The sequence below is a fragment of the Medicago sativa genome, chromosome 1 (assembly GCF_051527215.1).
Source record: "Medicago sativa cultivar Bolivia chromosome 1, Bolivia_mono, whole genome shotgun sequence".
NCBI classification, from domain to species: Eukaryota; Viridiplantae; Streptophyta; class Magnoliopsida; order Fabales; family Fabaceae; genus Medicago; species Medicago sativa.
Genome location: NC_140749.1, coordinates 76,529,107 through 76,556,816, shown reverse-complemented (window position 1 = coordinate 76,556,816; position 27,710 = coordinate 76,529,107). Strand labels below are relative to the sequence as shown.

The 27,710-nt window shown below is 34.7% G+C and overlaps 4 protein-coding genes across 5 annotated transcripts; 2 read left to right on the top strand and 2 right to left on the bottom strand.

Annotated features, from left to right (window-relative positions):
- The first annotated feature begins 317 nt into the window (after nucleotides 1-317).
- On the top strand, nucleotides 318-1,145 carry LOC146957556 (uncharacterized). Its single transcript, XM_085737192.1, has one exon. It carries the CDS (start codon nucleotides 453-455, stop codon nucleotides 1,008-1,010), a length of 558 nt encoding a protein of 185 aa, XP_085593318.1. The 5' UTR covers nucleotides 318-452; the 3' UTR covers nucleotides 1,011-1,145.
- Nucleotides 1,146-2,032: 887 nt separating this feature from the next.
- On the bottom strand, nucleotides 2,033-11,575 carry LOC146957555 (uncharacterized). Its single transcript, XM_085737186.1, has 23 exons — nucleotides 11,343-11,575; nucleotides 11,177-11,256; nucleotides 10,969-11,055; nucleotides 10,824-10,874; nucleotides 10,574-10,691; nucleotides 10,413-10,469; nucleotides 9,119-9,183; nucleotides 8,953-9,036; nucleotides 7,955-8,005; nucleotides 7,801-7,863; nucleotides 7,661-7,707; nucleotides 6,962-7,031; nucleotides 6,810-6,872; nucleotides 6,299-6,388; nucleotides 6,159-6,197; nucleotides 5,452-5,601; nucleotides 5,291-5,368; nucleotides 5,128-5,213; nucleotides 3,844-3,892; nucleotides 3,674-3,754; nucleotides 3,383-3,476; nucleotides 2,920-3,034; nucleotides 2,033-2,434 (listed from the first exon to the last, which is right to left on the bottom strand). Exons 1-22 carry the CDS (start codon nucleotides 11,458-11,460, stop codon nucleotides 2,967-2,969), a joined length of 1,689 nt encoding a protein of 562 aa, XP_085593312.1. The 5' UTR covers nucleotides 11,461-11,575; the 3' UTR covers nucleotides 2,033-2,434; nucleotides 2,920-2,966.
- Nucleotides 11,576-18,295: 6,720 nt separating this feature from the next.
- On the top strand, nucleotides 18,296-22,351 carry LOC146957554 (pollen-specific LRR extensin-like protein). 2 transcript variants are annotated; one of them, XR_015023249.1, is made up of 4 exons: nucleotides 18,296-18,593; nucleotides 19,213-19,310; nucleotides 21,242-21,921; nucleotides 22,043-22,351. XR_015023249.1 is itself a non-coding variant. In XM_085737178.1 (3 exons), the coding sequence occupies exons 1-3, from the start codon at nucleotides 18,468-18,470 to the stop codon at nucleotides 21,810-21,812; spliced, it is 795 nt and encodes a 264-aa protein (XP_085593304.1). In that variant the 5' UTR covers nucleotides 18,297-18,467; the 3' UTR covers nucleotides 21,813-22,351. The 2 variants fall into 2 exon arrangements, 1 of the variants encoding a protein (XP_085593304.1); XM_085737178.1 differs by having other exon boundaries at nucleotides 18,297-18,593; nucleotides 21,242-22,351.
- Nucleotides 22,352-23,014: 663 nt separating this feature from the next.
- Nucleotides 23,015-27,581, bottom strand: UNE5 (thioredoxin family protein). The gene is made up of 11 exons (XM_085737170.1): nucleotides 27,396-27,581; nucleotides 26,235-26,319; nucleotides 25,670-25,767; nucleotides 25,486-25,541; nucleotides 25,004-25,121; nucleotides 24,794-24,821; nucleotides 24,599-24,690; nucleotides 24,140-24,296; nucleotides 23,843-23,967; nucleotides 23,573-23,672; nucleotides 23,015-23,325 (listed from the first exon to the last, which is right to left on the bottom strand). Exons 1-11 carry the CDS (start codon nucleotides 27,563-27,565, stop codon nucleotides 23,260-23,262), a joined length of 1,095 nt encoding a protein of 364 aa, XP_085593296.1. The 5' UTR covers nucleotides 27,566-27,581; the 3' UTR covers nucleotides 23,015-23,259.
- Nucleotides 27,582-27,710: the final 129 nt, after the last annotated feature.

Sequence of the window (27,710 nt, the reverse complement as noted above, 5' to 3'; positions counted from 1 at the left end):
GGTGAACCAATGATGAGTACAAGTTACGGGCAAAATAGTTAGCAATAAACAAATGATGTTAATGTTCCAGGTTGTTTCCAACCACGTACAGTAAAGACGTGTCCTTAACGAGTTGGCTCTTCGTCCTTTCCTCCTCTCACAGTTCACACTATATTATATTGAAACATCAAACATTAAACTGAAAAAAAAAAACTGCACTGTCTCTTTCTAACACCACGCTACGCGTCCTAAATCCACCAAAATATATCAATCAATCTACTATTTTTACATATAAAAGAGCAACCACCACTTTCCATACATCATCAACATTAATCATCCACAAAAAGAGTTTCTATTTTCTACAAACACTTGCTATAGCTATTAGCTACTATACTCTTCATCACTTTGTTTTTCATCTACATTAATTCAAGCACATTTTAGCATATAGTTAAAGATAACATCATAATATCACCATGTCTTTGAAGAACCGTAATGTTGGTCGTAGAGCATGGAATATGTTGCGGCTCTCATTGTTGTGGGCACGTAAAAGTGGTGTGTTTAGGCGCAAGCTAGCGACAGAGCTGCGTCTTGTACCAAAGTATTTGAAACGTTTAGGACACACAACAACACCTACTAATCAAATTCACTACTTTGAACGTGAGCTCTCCTTTGATGAGACACCTATGTTCAATGTCAAGATGTATCGTCCATCATCGTTGCGCTTTCACTTGCCTCATATTCCGTGTATAAACCCACATGTTGATTTTGATTATGATTTTAATGATGATGATATTGTTGAATATGACAATGGGAGAAAGAGTGATCTAGTCGATGAAGGAGATTATGACGAAGAATTTTATCATGGGGTTGAATTATGTGAAGAAATGGGTTTTAGAGAAGAAGTGCAAGAAGGTGAAGGAATAGATAAACGGGCTGATGAGTTCATTGCTAAATTCCGTCAGCAAATGAGACTACAGCGCCAAATTTCTCTTCTACAATACAAGGAAACACCCAGCAGAGACACGAACTGATTGACACCATACACATGCAAATTTTAATTTTCTTTTATTTTATGCATTCAACTTCAATTTTCCTTCTTTGATTTTAGTTTTGATACTATGATCAATAGAACTTTTTAGCCCATGAAATGAGAGAGAGACAGTACAGGCGGGATGTTTGTAAATACAAGGAGCTGCTCTAGAGTTCTGGTATTTACATTGTTTTGTAGATGTAATTTCAATAAAATACTAGTTTTACTAGTTATTTTTTAATTTAAAAGAATATTTCACTCCTATAATTGTCACTTGTCCATATCCCTCTTTTTCCTTTGAAAGTTGTCCATATTTCTCATCAACACTGAAGGAAAAAAAATAAAAAAAGGAATTCTCATGCGTTGTCAAAAACGATTATGATTAGAGGAAATCCTAAAATCACTGCTTGTAAGTAGTCGTACTATTGGGTGCACTGAAGGATAGTAACTTTTTGACTTGATAATAACAATAATGAGATGATTGTGATAAAATTAGCTTACAACATCTCCAATGATCTTTTTATAATTAACCTACTTTCAAATCATACACTATTAATAAGCGGTCTCTACAATGCTACGTCTTACTTATGCAACTTATACACATTTTACTCCAATGGTAAAAAAAAAAAACAAGGTACCTTATATTTAATAATGATATCGGACCTTATTTAAGTTGCAACTACAATTTTTATGTTATCCACTTTGTCACGCCAAGGTCCTCCAACGAAGACAAAAATAATGAAGAATTTAGCCTTCTATGAAACTTAGTACCCCCATTGGAGATGCTATAAAGAGAGAGATTCTGTTCAAATGACATATTATTTTTTACCTAAAATCCCTTGATCATAGCATCCAAGGTGTAAGTCCTTAATTTTCATTTATCAATTTTCTTCTAAACTTTTTTTTTGGTGCAAGTTTCTTACAACATAATTTCAATATTTAAAAAAGATGGAATGGTAATTCAAATATTAAAAGGAACCATATTCATCAATTGAAGAACCAACCAAAACGCATGCGACAGAATTCCACTCATAACCCATAATTATAATATTATCTTCAAACAATTTCATCCGTTTAAAATGTTTCTTAATGAACCTTCATAATGAGTGACTAAGTAACACAAGTATGAGAAAATAATATTAAATACACATGTATCATCTCACAATTCTACTTACAATTTTTGAACAAGTTTAAAACCTAATTAGCGAGCATAAAAAGAAAAGGAGCACGCACGTTTGGGGCATGGTGAACTGAACAAGGAAACAATCTTAAACTGTCTGACAGTAATTTATAAGCCTGTGAGTGTCAGGTTAATGGTCAGCTTTGAAATGAAAATTAACTTGCTTATAGTGTGGTGTAGACAAGAAATTAGCTCCGCTTCAGACCTCTATACACATCAAACAATCATCAGTACTTTTTTTTTTCCTGCAATGAAGATCGAAAAAGATGACACAAATTATGTTAAATCAGAAGGCATGATATTGGTATTACTTCCACAGCAAGCTATACAACTAAGGAAAAGGTCTGGCCATACTATTTAGCTAACTGTGGCCAAGAAGTGCTGAATTTATCAGCTAAGGAAAGCAGAGCCCTCCTTAGCTTGACAAAGTTACAACTCAAGATGCCGTAATTGTTTTCAATACCAGTATTTGCAACCTTTTAGCATCTCTATTACTAAGTTAATTTAATATTAAAAATTATAAATCTCAGAACTTCTGGTGATGAAATACATGGACGAGATGCAAATAATATTCCTTTGTGACTGATATGAATCAGATCCAACCTAGAGAAGCATGGGGTAGCTGCACGCATACTCCACTTCAGGATTCCCATTCCTCCTACTTCAGTTCCTAGTTCCTACCTCCCATTCCCTTGCTCCCAATTATTTTCCCTAAAGAGAATCAATTTACCTTAGAAAAGTAATGTAGAAATGAGTCCTATAGTAAAGAATCGTAGATCAGCTTCCATTCTCATGAATGCTAGTGATATGTGCTTCCAACTTCCCCGTTGCTGCCAATATGAGACCTACAGTATAGGTGCAGCATCATAATATTTAATCGAGTAGAAATAATTGAAACAGGGATTGATGATAATCTATAATAATTTGAAACGCAAATTCTTTTACTTATTACTTCTCGCCATTTTTCAAGAAATTATAAGCATCAATTCACATGGGAATTTCGGTAGGTATTTAATCTTAAGCAAGCAATAACATGACATCAGGAAGATAAGCAACAACAAGAGTGCTGTGAAGGTCCAAACAGACCATCTTCATCTCACAGTATTAACACAGATGGTGTAAACGGCTCTTGGTTTGTACTTGATATTGTTCATGCACGAGATATTAAATGCCAATTCATAACTGAAAAGTACCTAAAAACAAAGCAGATGGTCTCCCAGGCCGAGATTTGAATTCGGGATGAAATTGCACGCCTACATAATATGGATGACTTGGATGTTCTAAGATCTGCACAAGAGAGAATTTCTTAAGGTTACATTCTTCAAGCAGAAAAACAAGCAATGAAGAAAGTGAATTATGTATAACAGTAATATATAGAAACACTAACGCAAGATAACAAATATTGCCATGTCTAATTGAAACCGCCAGGTTTTCAACTACAGTTCTGGTTAATATCAAAACCCTATCCAAGCAGGAAAATATACCTCCATTCGTCTTCCGCTTTCATCCCTGCCAACAAATTTTAGCCCAGCTTCTTCTAAAGTTTCAATAACATCCGGATTTACCTGAACAATGTCAATACTAAATTAGAAAACAGGTACTACACATGTTTGTAGGACATCCAGTAACTAAAAACAAAGATTAACATCAAAACCTCGTATCTATGACGATGCCGTTCATCCACATACTCCGAATTGCCATACCTGGTAATTAGGAACAGATGAAGATATTAACATGGACATAATGAGTATTGAGTACTGAGAGCATAATCTACATATAAGTCTAGTCCAACTAAACAGTATAATACAACACACAAAGGAACAATCAATTGAAGAATATATGGAGGACACATCACACGCTGGTGTATAAAAAAATTCCACAACACAGGTTTTCATTATAGAACCATATACTACCTCAGTTCCAAAATATCATTTCCCCTTCTTATAAGACTCCATTCAAATTTTCAACGACATCAATTATTTCTTTACCAACATACTCCTAATTATATTACATCTTTTCCTGCAATCTGTAATAAATACTCTGATGAATACATTAAGTAATTTTCTCTCCTGAAGGGTAAACTTCTCAACAAATGTAATACCAAAATCAACTTTTTCAAATCTCTTGATTTACTCGATGTGGTCTTATATTTAGAGACAGAGGTAGTAGTAAATTCTTTAGGATTACAAAGGAGAGCTATATATCACACTGTTGATAGAAATTCTTTTTTCACCTTTTGCTAGGAAGGGAAGGGGGGGATGTAGGTTTGGACAGTCGGCTGTGCAATATGACCAAACCTTTCCCATTTCCCTTCCCTTGAAACCCCTTATCTACAGTAAGGAAGAATTGAATTTGAATCCCAATCACATTTGAAATGCAATACTCACTCCGTTTCAAAATAAGTGTCTCAGCAAAAAAAAAAATTGTTTCAAAATGAATGTCATGTTCACTTTTCAATGTAAACTTTTACAATTATGCCCTCTAATTAATGTTGTATACACTTCCAAAGTAATATATTCTACTATTGTGGGAAACACACCAATAGTTATTAGGGGTAGTTTAGTAAAAGGGTTATGTCTTTTGAAAACTTTTTTGCATTTTTTAATATGTGTGCAGAAACCTTAAACGGCACTCGTTTTGAAACGGAGGGAGTATCACAGAACATAATGAATCAGGCCTGATATTCATTTACATAAAATGATTCCCTGATGGTCAACGACCAGACATCCTTATTGACATGTGTCATTCAGAACAACCAGACAGGCCCAGAACAAGAAAACTGAGATTTAATATATGCAGATACTACCAGAAAGAAAAAAAAAGTTATCTGATGGGAAAGAAATATGGCTTATCTGTGAAAGGGATATTTAATCTATTTTTTATTCATTATTCCATCAATTATTAAAACACTACATAGTAAGATAGCTACATCACATACAGTTTGGAAGTGATAGAATCGCGTGTCTGTAAGAGTGTTCTTCGAGATCCAAGTCTCATGGTACTTCCCATGTGAGTCCTAGAACCCTGTTTATGACTAGCAGGCATCACAACAAGGATAATGATTAGGGAAACTGGGGAGGAGGGGAAACAAGTATGCGTACCTCTGGCATGAAAATTACAACAGGATTTGGTGTTTGGGCATCAAACTCGATACTGTTCGCTCTTTCCCAGCCCAAAACCTAAGAATAGATTTTAAATTACTAAGAAAAGCTTGCAGTCATAAAAAAAAAAAAAAATATATCACAAACAGAAAATTACTTACTGATCTAGCGAACTCAATTACAGAAATTTGCATTCCCAAGCAAATCCCCAAGTAAGGAACATTGTTCTCTCTGGCATATTTGGCAGCTAGCATCATACCTCTCACACCACGATCTCCAAATCCTCCTGGAACCAAGACACAAGCTGCACTCTGCAAGTAAATTGTCCCCAAACAAATATTGTCATTACAGATTCAAAAGCAGAACATCTTTCTTTGTACTGTATTAATCATGTGGAGAGATCCACATTGGATAGTAGTATTTACAAGCCAATATTGTGAGATTGAGCAGGCTCAACAAAATTTCAGATTCAATATGGTATCAGAGTCTATCTAAGAACCATAAGACCACCCATTATTAGGCCAATAAGATCACACTCTAGATAGCCAGTAACGTAAAGGGTGTGTGTGTTGACTGATGAAAGTTGTGCATTAAATAGTGATATGAACTGAATAATGTTTACAAGTCAGTTTTTTAGGTTGAATTAAGCCCGATCTAAATTCTAAGAAATCCAATTTTATCACAGAAAGTCCAGCTGTTCGATCATAGATATTAAAGCAATGGGGAAAACATGTTTTTGTTTATTTCTCAACCAAAAACCGTCTAGCACATAGCGGGATCACATAACTAAAATCTGAAGGCCTCACCAAACTTCCTAGATAGAATAGACTAAACTTCCATAAATTGTATGTGCTTCTAGTGCACTTACCTTCAGAGTCTTCCATGCTGCGGCATGTGCTTCTGGTGTCTGAAAGAATAAAACCACAAAATAAAATTAAATAAGCCTGACTGCCTGCATAATGAGAAGAAACCAAATTTCTTTAAATGCAATTTGAAAGAAATCATTACTGATTGTGCACTGTCATCTTCAAGGTCAGAAGCTGCAATCCAGTCAATTGATGGTCTCAATGAGCGTGCAACACAAGCATGCAGTAGGGCCTTTAAACAGATGAGGCAAAATAAAATCAAACTATTCAGAATATTTCAGTGACATAAGAACAACCAAAAACCCCTTTTTTTAATTTTTTTAGAAATAACAATTCTAAAATCCAAATATGTTGATATTCGGCAGTGATATGTACACTTTAGCTTTTATAAGATAAAGCATGCATAAACCAATAAGTGATAGCAGTTTTAAGAATACCGCAAAGATGTCAAAATCAGATTATTGCTAGTGAATATGGCATCAAACTTTTGGAAAGAACCAGATTTAAACGAAAAAAATATATATATAAATAAAAAGTTAAATGATATCATCTAAACAGTGTTGATAGCTACATGATAAATACACAAAAATTCCATAACATATATTGATATCCTGCTGTTCTTGGGATAAATATCAAGGGAAAGAACAGCACACCTTTACAACAGATAAATATGAATCTGTTAGACCAACATATTTTCCCACCATGGCAATCCTAACCTGTAAATTTCAAAATGCTCTGATTCACATGCACAAAATATTATGATAAATTTAGAAAAAACATTGTAAGCAGCATATATAGTACTAACAGATTCAGTGAGGTTATCATAGCTCTCAGCCATATCAGTCCATTGCCGCAAATCAGGAGGTGTAGCACGGCTGAAAAGGAATTTAAAAGTGAGACAAACTAATGTTTCCAATTATTAATATATTTTTCAATAAAAATATGGAAAACAAGTAACAGACATATCCAGCAGAACCTTCCCAAGTATGACCAACATATGACGTGTTTCAATTTTGTTCAGATTTTAATAGTTAGTTCAAACCATTAAGAGATTCCAACATATGACTTATAGTTTTTCAGAAACTTAAACAACAATTGAAAAGAGTTTCAAGATATTCAAAGTATATTTTCATAACAAGTGAACAATTATAAGATCAACCCCAAAACCAAAAGACTTGTGCTTATGCTACAGTTATTCATAAGAAGTGAAGAATTATAAGATAAACTCAAGTTGACAACGGGATGCAGGGGACAGTTGGAACACAAATGCTACATTTAGTCATTGCATTACTGTTGAGAATGTAATCAACGCACTCTTCATTGTTGGGCTACATCTCAAATTTTTTCATCAATTAAGGCAAGGAAAAGACAGACAACTTGTAGAACGCGATCAACAATATTGTAATAAGAGAGGTGATGTTTGAATTACTGTAGCAACTTTTACATGTGATACTGTGCATAGCTTTTGCCAGTTATGAAAATAAAAGACAAATCAAAAACTCACCTAAGTAAGTTAAGCTGCTGTAAAATTGAGTGGTGGGCATTTTGATTCTGAAAATAGAAGCCGGACATTAAGAGGAAAACAATTACACAAATTAAAAATAGCCAAGATACAATGGCACTAAAAATTTACTAGAGACTCACTCTAAGTAACAGGGGAATATGCCAAATATTTGGTACATCATGAATATTCAGAATATTGTTAACCTGTGAAACAATATACAGAAAATACAGATCAATAACTAATAAATTAAAGATTATCTGGGAAATAACCAAGCATAATTCACTGAAAACTTACTGGAACATGGCAAAACTGTGAAAGTTTTTCCTTGGTACTTTCCAGCAGAGGCTGCACATTGAATAAAAGTATTTTAACTACCGAGATAGTGAAACTAACATCAAAGACAGCTGTCAAAACAGAAGAAAATACTTGAGAAACACTGATAATCTCCAGTTAACTTCATGGTAAAAAATATGAACATAAAAAGATAAATTCAATTAACCACTGTATTCTCCTAAATATAGAATGAGGCAATAATCCTTTAAAAAGGAGTCGCTTGATTGTCAGACCATAATCTCATTGGAGAAGCAATTGCAAAACCAGTGTCACATAAGTTGTCAAATCCACATAAGCACATAAGTAGCTTTTGCAATAGCACTCAGCTTCAACCCCTTTGGTCTTAACAACCACAATCTATTTATTGATTTACCAAGAAACCAAATTTCCTCGGTAAGGCCCAATATCACAAACATTCACTAATAAGTAATAACAGTACCCATCCTAGCATTACCCTTACTAAAGTTCACTGCAGTGTTTTAATAGGATTCAATGCATTAGTGCTAGTATAATCAACCAAACAGAGAAATATATTATCTTCTGATCAATTTTTAAATTGTTTCAGAAGCAACAATTTTAAAAATAAAGATTAAAAGTTTGTCGGTGTGTGCTCATGTGCATAGAATTATTGAAGTTTTTCACCCGTTGAGTTATAGATTAACCAACTTTAAAGTCGCATAGACTTGGGATGAAAAATACAGCAAATATTTCTAGACTACCAAATGCAAAATAATGATTATAATTATGTTCTTTGCTAACTGTTGAGCCTGAATTTCGTAACTGTGGTAAACATCAATAATTCATGTGGCTAAAAAGAAAAGAGCAATATGATGTACATGCTAAGAACGAGTGAGCAAGCAAACTTTTTATGCAGTACTACAACCTAAAGACTTTGGAGCAACCATAGTTACACAGTTAATTTTAAATGCATCTAGGCACCAACTGGTGCAATAATATACCTCAGCAGAGCGACTTGCTAAAAGATGAGGCGTCAAGCCCAATGCTCTTAGTTCCCTGACACTGTGTTGTGTCGGCTTTGTTTTCTGGAAGAAAAATATTGCACTCAACATGAGAGAAAAGTAATCAAAAGTCTAAAACTGTAATGCACAAGTAATTGAGTATTACTTGCTCCCCCACTACACCCAACACTGGTATCAGGCTAACATGGATGAGACAGAAGTTGTCAGGCCCTGAGAAGGAATAATGAGAGTAAAAATGTTATTTGTCGAGACAAGATGACATTTCATGGCTATATGAAAATGTGACAATTGTATTATGCAAAGATAATATTTCTTTATTAGTATAAAACTATATCAGTATTCACTACATAATGATCATAACTTCCAAAGAGAAACTAGTGATCGTAATAAAAATAAAAACACTTATTTTTATGTAGCATATTAACATATATTTTTTTCCCTATAAAAACATACGTATTTTTCCCAAACCAATGCCATAATATCAAATAAAACATCAATAAGCCTATTTAAAAGAAGTCTTGACTCTTGAATGTATTCAATTGACTACTAATACTAGTTATACTTGTACCAATTTCATCACCAGCCTTCTAAACATCCATAAATGTACATCTTTTAAGATTAATTAATTCACCAAGAGATAGTTCTACCAATTTAAGAAGTCTACCAATATGACCAAGTGAATGTCCCGCAACCTTTTCTCTCCTTTAGTGTATCGGTCATCTTTCCTCGACAACAGTCAAAGGATGGAATAAACATAAATAAAAGCATCAAGCCTTTTTGGGTGCATTTTATTTCTCTTCAAATCAAATATAATGATTAAAAGAGTATGCACTCCAATAGTGTATCCTGAAGTATCAAAGTCATATCCCAGATGTATTGGTCAATAACTTCTTTTAAAATAATTTCTAAAAAAATAGGAGCATCAATAGTGTAAAATTTAAAATGCCAATACATTTGAAATTTAAGCACATGGACTCATACACATGATGATACAATGAATTCAGCAGCATAAAAACAGCAGTATACTTGAATGAATTATACATTAGTACTATACCAAAAATGGTACATAGAATTATTATGTACCAGATTGATCTTAAATAAAATTTTCATTCAGATTATCATGCACAGTCAAACTCGCACTTACCTAAGTATTTGGATTATATGTATTTTGCAATAGAAAACCAACAAAATTGACATTACTTGTTGATTTATTTTTTACTCAATTTAGTTATTGTTTATTATTGTTTGACAAAAGTATCTTTACCTTTAGTATTATATGGACTAGAGGAACTTAAAAGTTACTAAAATTATTTCCTCATCACACATGAGAACAATGAACAGTTGAACAAAGACTCCATGTAGTAGTTAAAACGTGTACATGGGGTATCTATATACAAAAATAACTAAAGTTAGTTAAAAAGCAAAAGATGCTGTCATACCCACTTGAAAGGATAATTGCCGTAGAGCCTCAATAAACGGCATAGACTCAATATCCCCTATAGATCAACAAAAATATCATTATGCTCTTTCATAATCGATGGAAGTGAATAAAGCAACTTTCAAAAAAACAGAATCATAATTTATGATGTAAGAATCTTACCCACAGTGCCTCCAAGCTCAATCACACAAACATCAGCAGGGTCTTCATTTCCATCAACCGGGATCACAGCAACCGACTCAATCCAGTTTCTGATTGCATCGGTGATATGCGGAACCACCTATTTCATCAAAAATCCCAACAACTCAGAAACTTCATCTTCATTATCCACACAAAATATCCATTATTCAGCAATCAATTAACAAGTATAAATATCACGCTCGCGCACACAAACACGCGCACGATTTATCACCTGAACAGTTTTTCCGAGATAATCCCCTTTACGTTCCTTCTCAAGCACAGACTAAAAACAATCACATGAAACCATAAAGCAAAATCAGCATAAAGTTTAGCATTAATTAATGAATTCCATAACATAAAATGAAACAAGCATGCACCTGATATATTTTCCCAGTAGTAATATTATTATCCTTTGTAAGTGTAACATCAAGAAAACGCTCATAATTTCCCAAATCCAAATCAACCTATAAAAGTCAAAAAGCAAAAAAGTAAAAATAAAATATAAATTAAACACTTCCATAACCATAATAAATTAAAATTGAACTTCGTACAAGTGTATTTATGGAATAGAAAAGAAAAAAAAACCTCTCCGCCATCATCAAGAACAAAAACTTCTCCATGTTCAAAAGGAGACATGGTACCAGCGTCAATGTTCAAATACGGATCTGCAACAAAAAAAAAAAATTGAGAAACGGTGAATGATGCGAAACGGTTACGAAGAAGTTGAGTTGGTTAGAGAGAGAGTGAGAACCGATTTTGATGGAGGTGACGCGGAGGCCGCAGGCTTTGAGGACGACGCCGATGCTGCTGGCGGTGACGCCTTTGCCGAGGCCGCTAACGACTCCGCCGGAGATGAGAACGTACTTCATATTTTTGGGTTGGGGAATGAATGAATGAGTTGTAGGTGAAGTGTTTGTGTTTATATCCGAGCGGGAAGGTTGATATTTTGGTGGGAGGAATAAGATAGCATCACCCAAGATGAAATGAAATGAAACTGCTCAACTGAACTCTACTCACTCACTCCTTTTCTAGTGCTACTGGTACAAATTTAAAACAAGCAAATAAATTATTATTTTTTACTGTATTTTAAGATTTTCTACTGATCAAATATGGTTTTGTTTAATTGTAAAAAAAATATTTTCTCGCTCCTCGTGAGCTTAGTTCGGTTGGTGTTGGTATGAACAATGTATCATGTATGCAAGGATGTAAGGTTTGTGGTTCAAACCCCGGCCACCACAAAAAAAGAACTTTCTCCGATCTCAAATATAAGAAAATATTCTTTTTTAGGTTCATTAAATAATTAATGTACGTAGAATACATTTTAAAGCAAATACATTAATTATTCATTGAATTAAAAAATAATATTTTCTTATATATGAGATTAGAGAGAGAGAGAGTATGTATAGTTTTGTTTATCTTTCAACAAAAACAAGTTTTCTAAGACGTTTGATTAATGTCAGACATCCAATGATGTCATTGCTTTGTGACTTGGTGAAAAAGAATGCTTGAAATCTACAATTTCCAAATATAGAGGCTAAACCTTCCTGCTTTTACTTTTTGCTTCCCCGTGCTGATACATATCAACCCATGTCAATTTTAGTTTGTGGACTAGCCATCCTTGTCCTCAGTAAGAATAATATTTCTCATAAAAGGATGAAATACTGTTGGTGTCGTTTTTCTTCTTTGTTTTGTTTCATAAAACATTCATTTTATTCAACTTCTTTGTTTCACAAATAATTTGTGTTCAGTTATCATTTCAGTATTAACAATTATATAGACACACACATGTGAGTAAAAGCATCCACTTAACTTTCATGTGCTATTGTATAAAACTGAATCAATCTTCGAAATAATAATAGTGACTGGCCACTTTCTCACTATGATTTTTTATGGAAATAATTGACACGTTCCTTTTTGTATCCTAAGATCCCCCGACTGCTTGTTGGAGGAAAAGTGTATTCCATAATTTTTCTAATGAGAATTGATAGCCATTCACTAGCATTAAAAAATATATACAATATTACTTTCCTCTCGTATCAGAACAAATAAAATAAATCATCTATTGTGGTCTTGAACCCTTTATTTGTTCTGAAAGGACATAATATGCTGTCTGCACTAAGACTTTTTCTTTTGTTGTTTTATAATCTTGTTTTTGAGGAATTTATAGTCCGTCATTGTTGGTTCTTCTATTGGCAATTTTGATCTTCATTAAGACTTATATTAACAACAGTGAAGCTCCTTGTACAAGGAGTGCAAGAAACACCACCGATCAAAGTTTACAGAAACAAGGTGCCACAAAAAAAGAGCACCAACACAACAGACAAAAAAAATAGTGGACACTCATATAAGGTAGCGGATGTTTCCATCAATCATGATAACAGTAATTAAAGGTTGTCTGTTTAGCTTTCAGCCACAAAAAAAAGAGTAACTTGACTTTCTCAACAAGAATCAATGGAGTAGACGCCATGTTTTTGAAAGTACGATTATTACGTTCCTTCCAAATCACTCAAACGCAAGCGAACCATATAACCTTAAAGAAAAGAGTGAGTACCACGCGGCATCCCCGCCATGAAAGAAAACTGTATATAATGATCTCGGAGCTGACAAGGATGAACCACCGAGAAACCCACCCAATTCCAAACACGGAGCCACAAAGCGTATGACAAATCGCAGTCCAGAAAAAGGTGGTTAACTGTTTCGGAAGCTCCACACCCAGTTACACACTTCAAGTCGTTAACATGAATAATATTCCGCCGCAATAGATTATCTTTTGTTGGAATCCGGTTACGCAAGAGAAGCCACACAAACAGAGACACTTTCGCAGGAATATGTATGTGCCAGACATCATCAACAAGACTCATATCCACCTGATCACCTGAAGTTGTGAGAAAGCGGTAGGAATCCCGCACCGAATAACCATGCACAAGATCTAAAAGCCATCTCCATGTATCAGTAACATCATCCTGCAAAATAACGTTATGTAACACTTCAGAACACTCCCTCACACTCTCTTCCTCCCAAGCTAACAAACGACGTCTCCACTCCCACGCCCTTCCCTCCGCCTCCCAACCCAAACTCTCCATCTCCTTCACCGTGCAATCCTTATTTACGGCTAAATCATAGAGTCTAGGAAATCGGAAGCACAAAGGTGCCCCGATCCAATGATCGAACCAAAATAAAGTTGTGTGGCCATCTCCTACAATCCGACAAACGTTGTCGTCGAACCAACTTCCCACTCCCTCTCTAACCCCTCCTCGGACACGACAAATAGTCCGCCACCACATAGAATCACGCCTTCCCCCCTACCTCAAACAACCACCTAACTTCATAACAGGCCTTCAGAACCCGATACCACAACCCCTCCTTATCAGTCAACATCCTCCAACACCATTTTCCCAACAACGACATATTAAACTCTCCTAACTTCCTGACCCCCAACCCATGATCCTCCTTCGGAACACACAGAATTCCAATTAATCCAGGCTATTTTCCTATGATCCTCACCCCCCCCCCCCCCCCCCCCCCCAAAAAAAAAAAATCTTTTAAATATAGATTCAATAGAAGAAATTATACCTGCTGGAGCCTTGAGAAAGGAAAGAAAGTAAACCAGAAGCGAAGACCGGACAGATTTCAACAATATCAAGCGACCACCAAATGAGAGAAATTTATTATTCCACAAGGACAGGCGAGCAACTATATGATCAACAACCGGTTTCCAAAAACTCAGTTTCCTGGAGTCCCCCCAATAAGAAGTCCCAAGTATAAAAGGGAATGGACCCCGTTCTGCAATTCATCACCCTATTATTATTATTATTATTATTATTATTATTATTATTATTATTATTATTATTATTATTATTATTATTTGTTGCAATTTTCAAAAACTTAAACATTGTTTTTACAAAAATCGAACACAAAAGCACACGAAAATTTTGTCGTAAGTAAATTGAGACGTGTGACGGACTAGATTGTTCTGTTTAACATGTTTTGTGAATTTGCTTCAATTTTTTAAACGACTAGAAAGTACCCACTTCAATCTTAATATTATAAGCAATTTTTCACTTGCTTATAATTGCTTTGGGAGGGAAATTGAGGTGTTGCGCATCAAACGGGCAGCTAGCCATTCTTGAAGCATGATTTATGCTTGGTCTACAACATAAGTCTGAGGATCAACTACCTCATTCTAAACCTTATTGTTTCTTTGTTTCCAAATGCAAAGTTTGAGGATCATAGTTCTCTCATTTCTCATTTCATATCGCACAATCTCAACCTCTCTCTTCTCCTTCACCATAATCATCGATCACCGTCATCTTTTTGTTGGATAATGCATTACAACATTGTGTTTGGGGCTGAAAAATACGTTTAGTTTTATTTAAAAAAATGATCCACTACGGGGATGGGGATGTGGCGGGGATACCCGAATCCGTCGGGTATGAGATTTGATTTCTCATCCCCATTGGGTATGAGTAGAGTAACATGTAAGTATATAAGAGTAGGGTATGGGGACGGGGAAGATGAAACTCGTCTCTACTCCGCCCCATTGTCATGCCTAGTACACCAGGCATATTTGCAATACTATTGTGTTCTGCATGTGAGACTTTTCCACTGCAAAAAATCATAGATTTTTGAAGGTTCACTGCTTGACCAAAAGCTTTTTCATAAATAGATAAAATAGAGGTGAGATATAATTGGTGCATTATTACAAATTTTAACACCGTTGATATTTCCCTTTCGAATAAGCGCGGAAAGACCTTCAACGCAACCTATAAACAAATAAGGAAATAGAGGGTCTCCTTGTCTCAACCTTCTTCCTGGAATAATGGGACTAGAAACAATGTCATTGACAAGAAAAGAATAATCCACCATTTTAATGCACATCATGATCCATTTGATTCATTGATGAGAGAAACTCATCTTCATCATTACCCCTTTAAGGTAACTCCACTCAATCTTGTGATAACCTTTGCTTATAGGAGAATGCTAACCAGTGCCCTCAGGGCAATGGTTAAGCATCTAAATCAAGTAAGTTTTAATGAAAAAGATGTGTAATCATTACTTTATCAAAAGTAACATCTTATGTTTCCAAGACAAAATTTATAATTCTAGGTTCCTTAATCATTGCCCTGAGGGCACTAGTTAGCAAGACCCTTGCTTATATTAAGCTTTAACGCCACATCTCCTTTTCTACCTTTAACTTTTGATTTTATGTAGTGTATAGTTTCAATAGTCGTCATTGCATTATCTAAGATAGATCTATCAGAGATATGAAAGATGATTGACTATCTGAGATACACTCGTCTTCGTCTAACACTGTTTTTAATCGATTTGCTAGGACTTTGGCCACAATCTTGTAAATCACATTACACAAAACAATAGGCCGTTAGTTCTACATTGAGACCCGGGACTCCCCTTTTAGAATAAGAGCAATGTTAGTCATTTTTAATATAGAAGGAAAGATACTTGCCGAAAGTCACACACAACATTAATTAAAAACTTATTCTCCTCAAGTAAACCAAAACTTATGAAAGAAGCCGGTGTTGAACCCATCTGGTCGTGAGCATTTATCCAATTTTATAGAAAAAAAATAATCTTCTAGAATTCATCTATCACAAAAGGTGTTGTCAACACTTCATTATCCTCCGATGAAATAGCTTCATCAATAACTTTAATGAGTAACAATAATATAGTTACCATCTCAAAAAAGAATAACAACATTTTTCATTAAAAAAAGTTTTGTTAAAGAGTGTCCAAGACACTCTTTAAACATTCTAAAATAAATAATTGTTCTTTAAAAAAATCAAATATTTTTATTTCCAATATAATTACTTTTATTGTCTTTATTTAGTGTTCCAGTGGGGTGTGGTTATGGTGCATAAGGAAATCCTTATGCACCGTGCATAAATCCCAGCCCATTAACCGGTAGCCCAACATAATTGCTTTCTACACCCCAAGTGAAAGCTTAATTCTAATAACAATTAATATCTCCTAACCATTTATTTTGTTTTTACGGAATTTAATTTGTTTTCATAATGTCCTAATTAATATTTGTCTATTTTCTCACATTAGTAGTGATCATTGGTCTGATTAGTAGCCTGAAGCATTTACGTGATCATATGGAAATTTGTCTTTCCAATCTCCATGTGTAAAGAGCTTCCTGAGCTACAGATCTTGATGATAAGAGAAGCAGGTGAGCTGGATGAAATATTTGCAAATGAAGGTGATGATCACAAAGTGGAGATTCCAAATCTAGAATATCTAGTATTTGAAAATCTACCAAGCCTCTATCATGTCCAGGGAATTCAATTTCAAGCTATAAAATATCGTTTCATACAGAATTGTCAAAAACTCTCTCTGGCTTCAGCAATAACCGCATACCTTGAAAATGATCTTTCTAGTTTATATAGTAACATCTTCGGTACACATTCTATCCAATATTTTTTTAAAAACTATTACATGGTGGCTGTAAATAATTACATATCATGCATTAATATTGTTAAAAGATATAACATGTCTTAGATAAAATGAAAACATGTAATAAAAAATGAGAACATGAAATTATGCCAAAACCATTTTGCTGTGGAAATGGTTTCTGTGAATTGTACTCCAAAACCATTGGATGTACTTAATGGTTTCCAGCAGGTGAAAAAAACTAAGGACCTAGAGTCATTGCCATCATTCAGTTTTTGACTAACACAATTGGAGGAGGGGGAAAGAAATGGTTTATGTGAGTTGTACTCCAAAACCATTTTGCTGTGGAAATGGTTTCTGTGAGTTGTACTTCAAAACAATTTTGCTGTGGAAATGGTTTCCGTGAGTTGTACTCCAAAACCATTTTGCTGTGGGAATGGTTTCCAGCAAGAACAACATGAACAATATTTTTCAGCAATTCATTTTTTGAGCTTTCACTACAAATCCATCAAACACTTTTCCAGCAAACAATCATCAGATAAAAATTTTCAACAACAATCTTTTTCTTTTGATTTCAAGAATAACACTATCTCCATCAATATTTTTTCCTTATCTCACAAATAACAACAACCTTTTCAAATCATCATCATCTAGAATAACACAACAAATCCGAACTCAAGCAATCACAACACAATCCAAACCGGATCTGTACAAAACAAAGCCGGTTCTAGATCTAGAAGAAGATGAAGAAGAAGAAGAAGAAAGGAAAGATAAAACCTTGATCTATTTTTCTAGATCTAGAACAAACCGTTGAGTTTTCGAAAAATCTAAGGTCATATTCATAACCAGCGCGAAAAAGGATGTCGGAAAGTGTCTTCAGTTTTCAAAAAAAAGGAAGTTGAATTTTCCGGCGCAGTGGCGCCGCTCTGTTGGGCCGGCCACCACCGCGCCGGCGTTTTAATGTTGATCGGAGAAGATAACCTTTGTTGCAGAGCTTCTATCTCTAAAATAATTTAGAGAGAGAAACATTTTAACTTATGTTTCACTTATACCTCTTTCTTTATTCCTTGATTTGGTGTAGTTTGAGAGGAGAAGCCTATGATTATTACACATGTACATTAGATCTGATGGTTGTGAATGATTTATGTATACGGTGCATAAGGATTTCCTTATGCACCATAACTTTTGCCGTTCCGGTGACAACAATTGAAAAACACGTGTCCAACACTAGTAGCCTGCGATCATAAACCACGTCAGCTGTAACATGCTACAGTACCCTCCAATCGCTTTCTGCACCCCCACCCCCAAAAAAACTCAGATACACTTTACGTTTCATTTCACTGTGTCCTTACATTCATGGCAGAAAACAGAACAAGAAAAACCAAACCTTCAAATTTTGCTCAAAATTCACAACATTGAACAACCCATTTTCCTCCAAAACAATTTCTTGGTGGCGCTGGATCCAACAATGGGTTTCGATTTGAATTTGGGAGGTTCGCCATCTTCATCTTCACCTAGTAGCAAACGCACCAGAGACCCCGAAGAAGAAGTTTATGTCGATAATCTTCGTTCTCACAAACGTTACCTTAGCGAGGTTCAACATCTTTGTCTCATTTACCTTTTGTCCTGTTATTGTTGTTTTTCATATTTTATTTTAGGAAAATACTAGATATCAAGAATGATTTTATCAAGAAAGATTCAAAAATGACATGGCGTTCTGCCATGTCATTCTTGAAATTTTTTTGATAAAATCTTTCTTGATATATAGCATTGCTCTTTATTTTAACTTTAACATAACTTCCAAATTGTTTTTTTTAAGGTTTTTAATATTTACCCTCTTGGCAGTTATTGTGAATCTGTGATAGATTTTTTTTGTTTTTAATGTTTTAGTTTTTCTAATTTATTGCTTGTTTCAATTTCCGTATCCCTGTGATCTTTAGCAGTTATTATTATGCTCTGGACAAATAATGATATTAATTTTATGAATATTTAGGTTTGTTTTAAATAGATTACTGTGTTACTGAGCTCAAAAACTATTTTTGAAGATGTTTTTGTTTGAAGAACATGTTTGTTTTGATCATTTAGATTTTTGATTAAATTGTATTAGGTGATTATAAGTTTTTATGTATGTTTTTGTTACAATCAATTGAAATGAGATAATATAGGCTTTAAATTTGAGTTTTTTTTTTTTTTTTTTTTGTTTCACTATCTAGATAATGGCATCAAGTCTTAATGGATTGACAGTTGGAGACTCACTTCCTGATAATCTCATGGAATCTCCAGCAAGGTCTGAAAGTGCTTTCTCTCTCAGGTAAAATCAAAGTTCTACAACTACACTGCTTTACACTATACTAATCCCATTCTGGAAGAATATCAACAACTATTTATTTATCTATGAATGAGGTTTATTTTTGCAGTATCATATCAGCTGTAATTAGTCGATAATGAATATGACCTAACATGTGCAATGTTAATGTATGAGCTAGCTTCATATTGCTTGTGGAGCGAGTTATTGCCAGTTGCATTATCACATTTTATACATATTTTGGCAGTGTATGTCGGCTTCAGAAATCTCTGGAAAAAAAATGCTCCTTTGATTTTCTTTGGTTGCTTCTTTTTATCCTTTTTCCTTCATACTTGAGAGTTTGGTTATAAGTATTTAAATCATCATTCTAGCCACACAGAAGATATGCATACCGGTGCATAGTTCTTTGGTTATGCAATTTTCTTTTTATAGAACATTATGCCTTTTTTTCCTTCTTCTTTTAATCTCTTAATTTAGTGCAAAATGCCCAGAGTCTTTTCCCATTAGGCAGATTGATTACACGGATCAAGTGATATCATAATTCCCTATCATGAAAAATATCTAATAATTATCATTTAACTCTAAACCTTTCATAATGGTTTGACTTATAGTTTTACACTTTTATTTTATATGAATAAGTGTTGAGAAATGATGTTCCCTTTGCTATTCCAGAATGAAAGAGGACCACTAAATTTTTTCACTATGGTTTTGTTGTGAACAAACTCGAAAGCTTGATGTAGGTACAAGGTCTTTATTTGCGCATCATGGTCATGTTCATACTCCATATTTTTAAGACATTCATCTGGCATCAATGCATTGTTAAGTGAATCTATCACATAGCCTCTTATATGCTCTATGCCTCAACTAACTCAACCTTTGATTTTTTGGGGTTTTTGGCTCTCATAGCACAGAGTAATAGGCAGTATCTACTTGATACTCCTGATACATACTGTGGCTATTTTAATCATTTATGTGGACTATTTGATAATAAAAAATAAAATAAAACGCAGTGGTATGCATGGGCTAGAATTCAGGACCATTTACTTTCCAGCCATAGCGATTTGCGACTATTAGCTCAACATTTGTAAAGCATATTAGTATTAAAAAAGATGTGGAAGGCAACAAGAAAAAAGTTTCCCTGGGAAGCATGAATGGGCGGGAAATTATTTGCATACTAGTTGCAAATATACTTGGCACAACGGTAAAGTTATTATCACGTGACTGAAAGGTCCCAAGTTCAAGTACTGGAAAGAACCTCGTGTAAAAAACTGGGTAAGAGGCTGCGTAGAATATACCAAAATGGTGGGTCCCCTTCCCAGACCCTGCGTATGTGGGAGCTTTAGTGCACCGGGCTGCCCACTAGTTGCGATTAGACAATAGCTGATGCAATCTAGAGTCAACTAAAAGCATGTTGCTTAATTTCTCCTGTCATGTTTACACACCATAAGCATTTTTTGCAGTCTTCATATGATTTAAACTCTATTTACAAATAAGTAATTTCAAAATAATTCATATGAACTTACCTGCTTTTAAGAAGTATTTTTGTCGCTAACTCAATGTATTTGCTATTTCTTGTGTTCGAAAAATTCTTACATTCCCAAGCATTATGTGTAAGGTTATATATGTGTTTCCATGCGTCTGTTTTCATAGTTTTATTCAAATTGTATAATAAACATGACTCAGGTTGTGGACGGTTTACTTATAAACATGACTCAGGTTGTGGACGGTTTACTTAGTTCTCAATTTTCCTGATGCTACTCTTTTCCAATGTTACCCGCATTGTGTTTATTTATGCTCTTTGTGCCTTATTCAAAATGCTTAGATATAATGCATAGAAAATTATAATTTCTCGGCGCCAATAGCGAACAGCTAGCAATCTTTTGTTGAAATTAATTCGTTGTGTCTCAGATACTTCCTTTTGTGGAACTTATTTTTAGGGATGACATGTCTTTACAATATTCACCAATGTCAGAAGACTCCGACGACTCAAGGTTTTGTGAAACCGCTGTGCATAGTTGCTCATCCCATCCGGATAGCCGACCCGGCAGTCCAGTTTCTCCATGCAGATACCAAAGATCACAAAACACATTTTCTTCAGCGCCTTCTACAAGTTTCAATGCATCTCATGGCTTTCCAGTCTCAGCGGTTACTTGCTCCCAGCCTCGTCAGCGAAGTTCAGACTCCGACGGCCGCTTCCCATCATCTCCAAGTGATATATGCCACTCAGCTGACTTAAGAAGAGCTGCACTTCTAAGATCTGTGCAGATGAGAACACATCCTCCTGGCTCTGCATCTTTGGAGCTGCCATTTGGTTCAGGTCAAGAGCCTCCTCCTAATATTGATCCTGAGGAAAGGCCATGCTCATACCTGAAATCTATGGTTGACGAGAGAGATTATCAAATTGAAGAGTGTTCGCCAATTGGTATTCCTGAACCTGAGTTTAACCATGAAAATAAACCTTGCAGGGTCTTGAATATGAATCCAAAAGAAGCGGATTCCGGAGGTTAATTACTAAAAAAGTTTGTTAGTCTCTGATGTGAAAGGGTTGCATGTGTTGTGTCTGACCAAAAAGAAATGGCTAGTGTTTAATCTTATTGGAATATGTCCTCCCACCATGGTATTATTTATCTTCTCCAATAAATATTCTCACTAGCTCATTCTTCAAATTCAATACAAGTTTATCAAGCCTGTGTTTGGTATTTTAACAATTTGTGGTGTGACTGCACGCTTGGTTGAAGCTAACAATCGGAGCTTCAGAAATCCTGCGGTGGTGAGAGGGGCCTATAACGCGAGGTGGCAGTGACCTGCAGGGTTACCAAACACTACAAAGCACAAACAACAATGTCAAAAGCATATACAAGCTATAACAAGCACAACAAAGCTATAACAAATTCAGAACTCAACCACAACAAATAACAAAACATATTAATTTGAGGCTTACCTTGTATGATGAAGATGAAAACAACGATCAAACACAGTTTGATGGCTACAATTTCACGAAGACATGAAGACTTGGTTCTAATATTTCTTTGCAAAAAAAAATTCCCTTAATTTCTGATCCTTGCATGTTATACTTGTGAGCCGAGAAAAGGAAGGGAAAAAAAAACTAACCATGTTAAAGCATTGCAACTATTGATCACAAATTCATACAACTACAAGTCATTTAAGTCTATTTAGTTATTGCTTAAATATGTCTATTTAGTTATGTTCACCATACTTTTAACACTAAAAACTATTTCCAATTTTACTGTTATTCCAGTGAAAAATCTGCCACCTACATTTTGTGATCATAGAAAAATTGATTACTAAATCTAATGCGAAATGGCTTGTAGCTATTCTTTTTTATTTTTAAAGTGTAGACCCAGATTGGTTCACCAAACTGCCCAAGTCTCTAGTTTACAATGATTTTAGCTGAGTTAGACCAGTTCTCGTCAGTTCCTAAATTAGACCATCCCCAGCCAAGTTTTAAAATACTGAATATCTACAGCTGTCTCAAAACATTACCTTCTGAGTTCATTTTTGAGTTCATATTTAATTGAGATTGTTCTGTTCTTATAATTAATCAACGAATAAAGGAGAAAGTATCAAGTACATACTTATCCTTATGATGCATTAACTATCGTTGTTGCCTTGTATTAACCATAGTAGTTGTCATGTATTAACCATCTTCATGCGACAAGTTTATACCATAAACCAACGAAGGAAACAGATTGTAAAAGTTCTCGTCCTTCTCAAAAATCGATCTCAGGTAAACTACAACGGGGCAAAGAATAATCTCCATTACCCCAAAATTGTTCTATAATATAGGATCATTAAAACAGACTCAAATTAAGTGCTACAAGTCTCCACGTTGAAAATCTCCCAGCAATTTTGATGTCAATGTCAAACATTCATCACAAGGAGCTGCAGTGGGACACTAGCTTCCAGGATCGATGGTAGAAATTGCACCGTTAAGTCAAGCATATGTAGACAATATGTTTTTCTTGAGGGTCAATTCGTCGGCCTTAGCAGGGCTGATAGACTGCATCAATCATCACAGATAATGAGTGTACCACGATTATCAAATTTTTACAACAATTTGTCCACTTCAATTCTTAATCTCCTTTAACGACCAAATAATTAAAATTTGTAAAAGCATAATTTTAATTTATTGCAAAAAAGTTATTTCAAGGAACCAAAGAGAGATTCAAGTTTAACCAAGGAACTTATCATTTCATGCATCAAGTGAAACTTTCAAGGTTTTTTTATCTTTGCAAAGAGAATATTACCTTTTCAAGTAGTCGTTCTAGGCGTTGAATTTCATTCTTAGCATAATCAGAACCTTTCTCCAAGTACTTCTTAGAAACTTTCAGGTAAATCTTCCCGTATCTAATGGAGAAAAAAAAAATTGTAGCATTATTGTCTCTAGCTTTTTGCTTTAAGCAACATAACAGGGTCAAGTACCATAAAGTATACGCATGCAAATTAAACAGTTCTCAAGGGGCATAATTTCAAGCACTTAACCATGACAATATTCTGAAATGATGATGTTACATTACCTAGAAGCAGAACCCTTGAGCTTCTCAACTTCCTCTTCAATTCGGGCAAACACGGCCTTCTTCTCTTTGTCATCAGCAGCTACAAACTCCTTTACCAATTCGTCCAAGTCTTCCACTATACCAGCCTATACAGAAATATCAAGTGCGAGCACAATGTTAAATGTAACAATTTGAACTTGTTATGCCTTATCCCACCCCAAAGCCACCATGTCCACTGCCGCCAATTTTTTATATGAAAAAAATAAAAAATCAGAGAGAGAAACAAACAATGCTTCTCTTTGATCTGAATTCACTAACCTCAGAAGTAAGCTGTCCTTTTGCATCTCGACTTGTTCCAGATTTCTCATTGATAAAAGCCACAAAGTCATCCAAGTCTCTTCCACCTCCATAATCTTCACCGGCTTTGTTGCCCTTTGGGAAGAACTTCAAGGTAGGAAATCCACTTACATCATACCTGCATAAAAGTTATTGCAGAAATCTTTAGTTATTTATGATATTGTACTCTTCCACCTCCAAGTCTTCACTAACTGCAGCTTTTGCTTAATATAATCGCATACTTTAATTATGTATTGTCATATGAGCAGTGTTAGCATTTTTCCCATTTGTTTTGGTACCTACATTATTTCTTCTTGCTACATCATGCAGTTTGGTCTAGTAGGCCCCAAACAATCTGACCTCTATTGGACTTCACTTTTTAAATTTGACTCATTCAGATTTAAAACCAACTCTTTTTAAGATTAGGCAACTAAAACTTACTTTTCAGCCAGGTCCCTATATTTGTCGGCATCCAAATTTGCAATCACTACATCGTCCTCCGATTTAAAAACTGCAGCAACTTTTTCATAAATCTGAAGGGGAAAAGAGCATAGCCAAGTTAAACATAACTCTTTCAAAAAATAAATGCACCAACTTTAAATTGATAAAAAGGAAACTGCAATGATATCAACTTACAGGAGCAAGACTTTTGCAATGTCCACACCTTGCAAAATAACAAAAGTTCATAAGATATAGCAGTAATTGAGATTTTTCACAAACATTCCATGATTGGATGAAACCAGGACATTACTAATTTACAATATTTTAATGCAAAACAAAGAGGAAACGAACAAAATTAATGATTAAAAAATGGCAATATGATAATTATTGGTGAGTAGTGAGTACCATGGTGCATAAAACTCAACCAAGACATCTTTGGTTTCATCCAAGACAACTTCGTTGAAGGTTTCAGGTGTTAGCACCACTACATGAGATGGAGCTGTAGCAATCTTCACATTGGTTCCTGTAAGTCAAACCCTCTGTTTAGGAAATCCATTACAATAGTACAATTGCAAGTAAAATACACAGAAGAGAGAAAGGGGAAAACTAAACCATGCTAAAGTTATGCTCAACACCATCACAGAAACTAAAAAAATCAAGTGCGCAGATTTTGATGATTTAGGATCTAAAACTCTAGTATCTCAGGAAAACCAATCCTACATTAAAGTACTTCAAAAAAAGTATATGATGCTACAGGATGGGTCTTTGTGATATTTCCGAAGGGTGGCACTATGTTTCCTTGGAAGTTACACAAACATGTGAACATCTGAATGTTTCTGTTTCATAGATATTACAGTAACAGATGGTTTTAAAACGGTAAATAGTACCTCCTTCTGTGTTTACAAACTCAGCAAGTGATTCTGCAGTGCGTGGCCCTTCAAACCTACAGGAATTTTCCGAAATCAAGTATTAGATTAACAAAAAATAGATGTGAAATGCAGGATAAGTAAATATGACCTGAGATATAAAATCATATCAATATTATTTTCTAAAAAGTCAAGGTCTTCTCACTTTTTGGGTTCTAGAGATCCTTTTGGAAACCACTGAATCGTTGGGTACCCAGAGACGCCATATTTGCTGCACACACTCTTATGCTCATCACAGTCCACCTATAGCAAATTAATAAGTTAGCTTCATCATATGTGCAATGAATTTATTAAATCATCAATGAGAACGGACAAAAAGAAACATCAAGTTCAAGCACAAAGATGGAGTAAAATTTGTTAAGAATATAAATTTCCCAGGATGGTCCAACTCTCCTCCGCCTTTACTTTAAAATTACGTGTGTGTGTGTGTCTATATATATATATATATATATATAGACACACACACACACAGAATGCAGAAGGAGACATCACTCTGTATAAAAATCCTTACTAAAAATACAGAGAAATTTTTTTATTTTTCTTAATCTATAACAAATGGACCCTGGTAAATGTCAAAGTTTCAGTTTAATAATCTCCTCGGTTTGTAGACAGGTATCCAACACCAACATGCTTCGCAATAAGAACACAATTACTAATCATAAACAGATAAAATTTACTGAGCTTGGTAACAGGAAAACCAGGGGGCTGACCTTGGCAATCAAAACAGATTTGGCTTTCTTGAAGCTGTTACCGAGCTTTTCATATTCCGGAGCAAGCTTTTTGCAGTGTCCACACCTATTATTACAGATAAAGTGAAACATTGCTATAAGTTAACTGTGCATCTTATTTGCAGCATAACAACAAATGAGTAAACAGTAGATATAGCTTAGATTTTCTTCACCAAGCTAGAGATAACACTTACTCTACAAACGTCAAAAAAATAAAATAAAAAATCTTACTCTACATTACAGATTACAAAGGGAAATTACTTAGTTGCGAGTACAATGAAAAATAGTTTATACTCAACTCTGTAAACCTGAATTATTAATTAAAGTTCTGCTTCCTACTCAAAAACCTTAATGGATATAGTGTTTTGGATCATTCGCCCTTCATTCTATTAAAAGATATTTACTTGTTATCTATCAAAACTCTAAAGAACCTAAATCAAATAGTCGAGATGATCTAATTCATTCTGATAAAAACAATGTTCTTCCTTATCTATTAAAAGAGTATAAATTAAATAGCCTATATTCAACCCAAGAGAATCACATTGAGACGCATAAGTTTATTTACTATGGAGTCCAGTTTATTTTATGCAAACCAGAGCACATGGTCGTATTTATATAGAGTTTAGTGTAAACAAATTTACACATACACCATGTGTTGCCAAATTACCTAATGACCTATGACAAGGCATGTGTTTTTCATTCACTAAGTGATGTGGCAACACATCAACGTCATTGAATGCATGTGTGAAACTTTTTTACACTGACTGTACATATAAACTAAACTCTACTTAAATAACATGGTTATTTTGTGTTTACGGCTTCTAAAAAAGTTCCTACTGTCTTATCATTGTAATACTAGACACTAGTTATTATTCTCTAATTAGGGATAAAAAACCTGAGCTAGATTGTTAATAATTAATTAAATCAAAGAATCGCAATCACCTTAATTTAATTATCAAAACTAAATTTCGGTAATTAACAAACTAGAGAGCAGTGATCTAAACTGAATTACATCAAATCAAAAGCTAAAACGGCACCGTATCATTTACAACAATTCATAAACCGTAAATCAGATGATAAAACTACAATCTGAACAAATCCGATCGAAGCGAATCAGAAAAATGAGAAGATCGAGAAAATTACCAAGGGGCGTAGAACTCAACGAGAGCTCCTTTATCTTGACCAACTTCCTTCTCGAAATTTTCTTCAGTCAGCACAACCACGTCGTCTGCTGAAACTGATACTAATAGAATTGCAAACGCGAACGATGCTAATGCTATTCTGCTCCAGATCTGATGCATCTCCATTTTCATCTTCTTCTTTCTGTTTCGGTTCAACCGCTACAGCACGTGCTGATTATATATTAGTACTTACTACGTATAAGCATTTGTATTCTACTGTGTAGTCACGTGGCATTGTTTCATTGCTTCTCTTTAAAGCAAAGTAATCGTCCTTTGT

What these genes read in the sequence shown, in the direction of transcription:
- LOC146957556 (XM_085737192.1), top strand. Translation starts at nt 453, where the DNA reads ATGTCTTTGAAGAACCGTAATGTTGGTCGTAGAGCATGGAATATGTTG.
- LOC146957555 (XM_085737186.1), bottom strand. Translation starts at nt 11,460, where the DNA reads ATGAAGTACGTTCTCATCTCCGGCGGAGTCGTTAGCGGCCTCGGCAAA. An exon ending in TTCTTGATGATGGCGGAGAG is followed by an intron (nt 11,056 to 11,176) that starts GTTTTTTTTTCT and finishes TGACTTTTATAG; the next exon opens with GTTGATTTGGATTTGGGAAA. An exon ending in TGGGTGTAGTGGGGGAGCAA is followed by an intron (nt 9,037 to 9,118) that starts GTAATACTCAAT and finishes TTTTTCTTCCAG; the next exon opens with AAAACAAAGCCGACACAACA.
- LOC146957554 (XM_085737178.1), top strand. Translation starts at nt 18,468, where the DNA reads ATGGGTTTCGATTTGAATTTGGGAGGTTCGCCATCTTCATCTTCACCT. An exon ending in ACAAACGTTACCTTAGCGAG is followed by an intron (nt 18,594 to 19,212) that starts GTTCAACATCTT and finishes TTCACTATCTAG; the next exon opens with ATAATGGCATCAAGTCTTAA. An exon ending in GAAAGTGCTTTCTCTCTCAG is followed by an intron (nt 19,311 to 21,241) that starts GTAAAATCAAAG and finishes ACTTATTTTTAG; the next exon opens with GGATGACATGTCTTTACAAT.
- UNE5 (XM_085737170.1), bottom strand. Translation starts at nt 27,565, where the DNA reads ATGAAAATGGAGATGCATCAGATCTGGAGCAGAATAGCATTAGCATCG. An exon ending in AAGGACAGCTTACTTCTGAG is followed by an intron (nt 23,968 to 24,139) that starts GTTAGTGAATTC and finishes ATTTCTGTATAG; the next exon opens with GCTGGTATAGTGGAAGACTT. An exon ending in TAGAACGACTACTTGAAAAG is followed by an intron (nt 23,326 to 23,572) that starts GTAATATTCTCT and finishes TGATTGATGCAG; the next exon opens with TCTATCAGCCCTGCTAAGGC.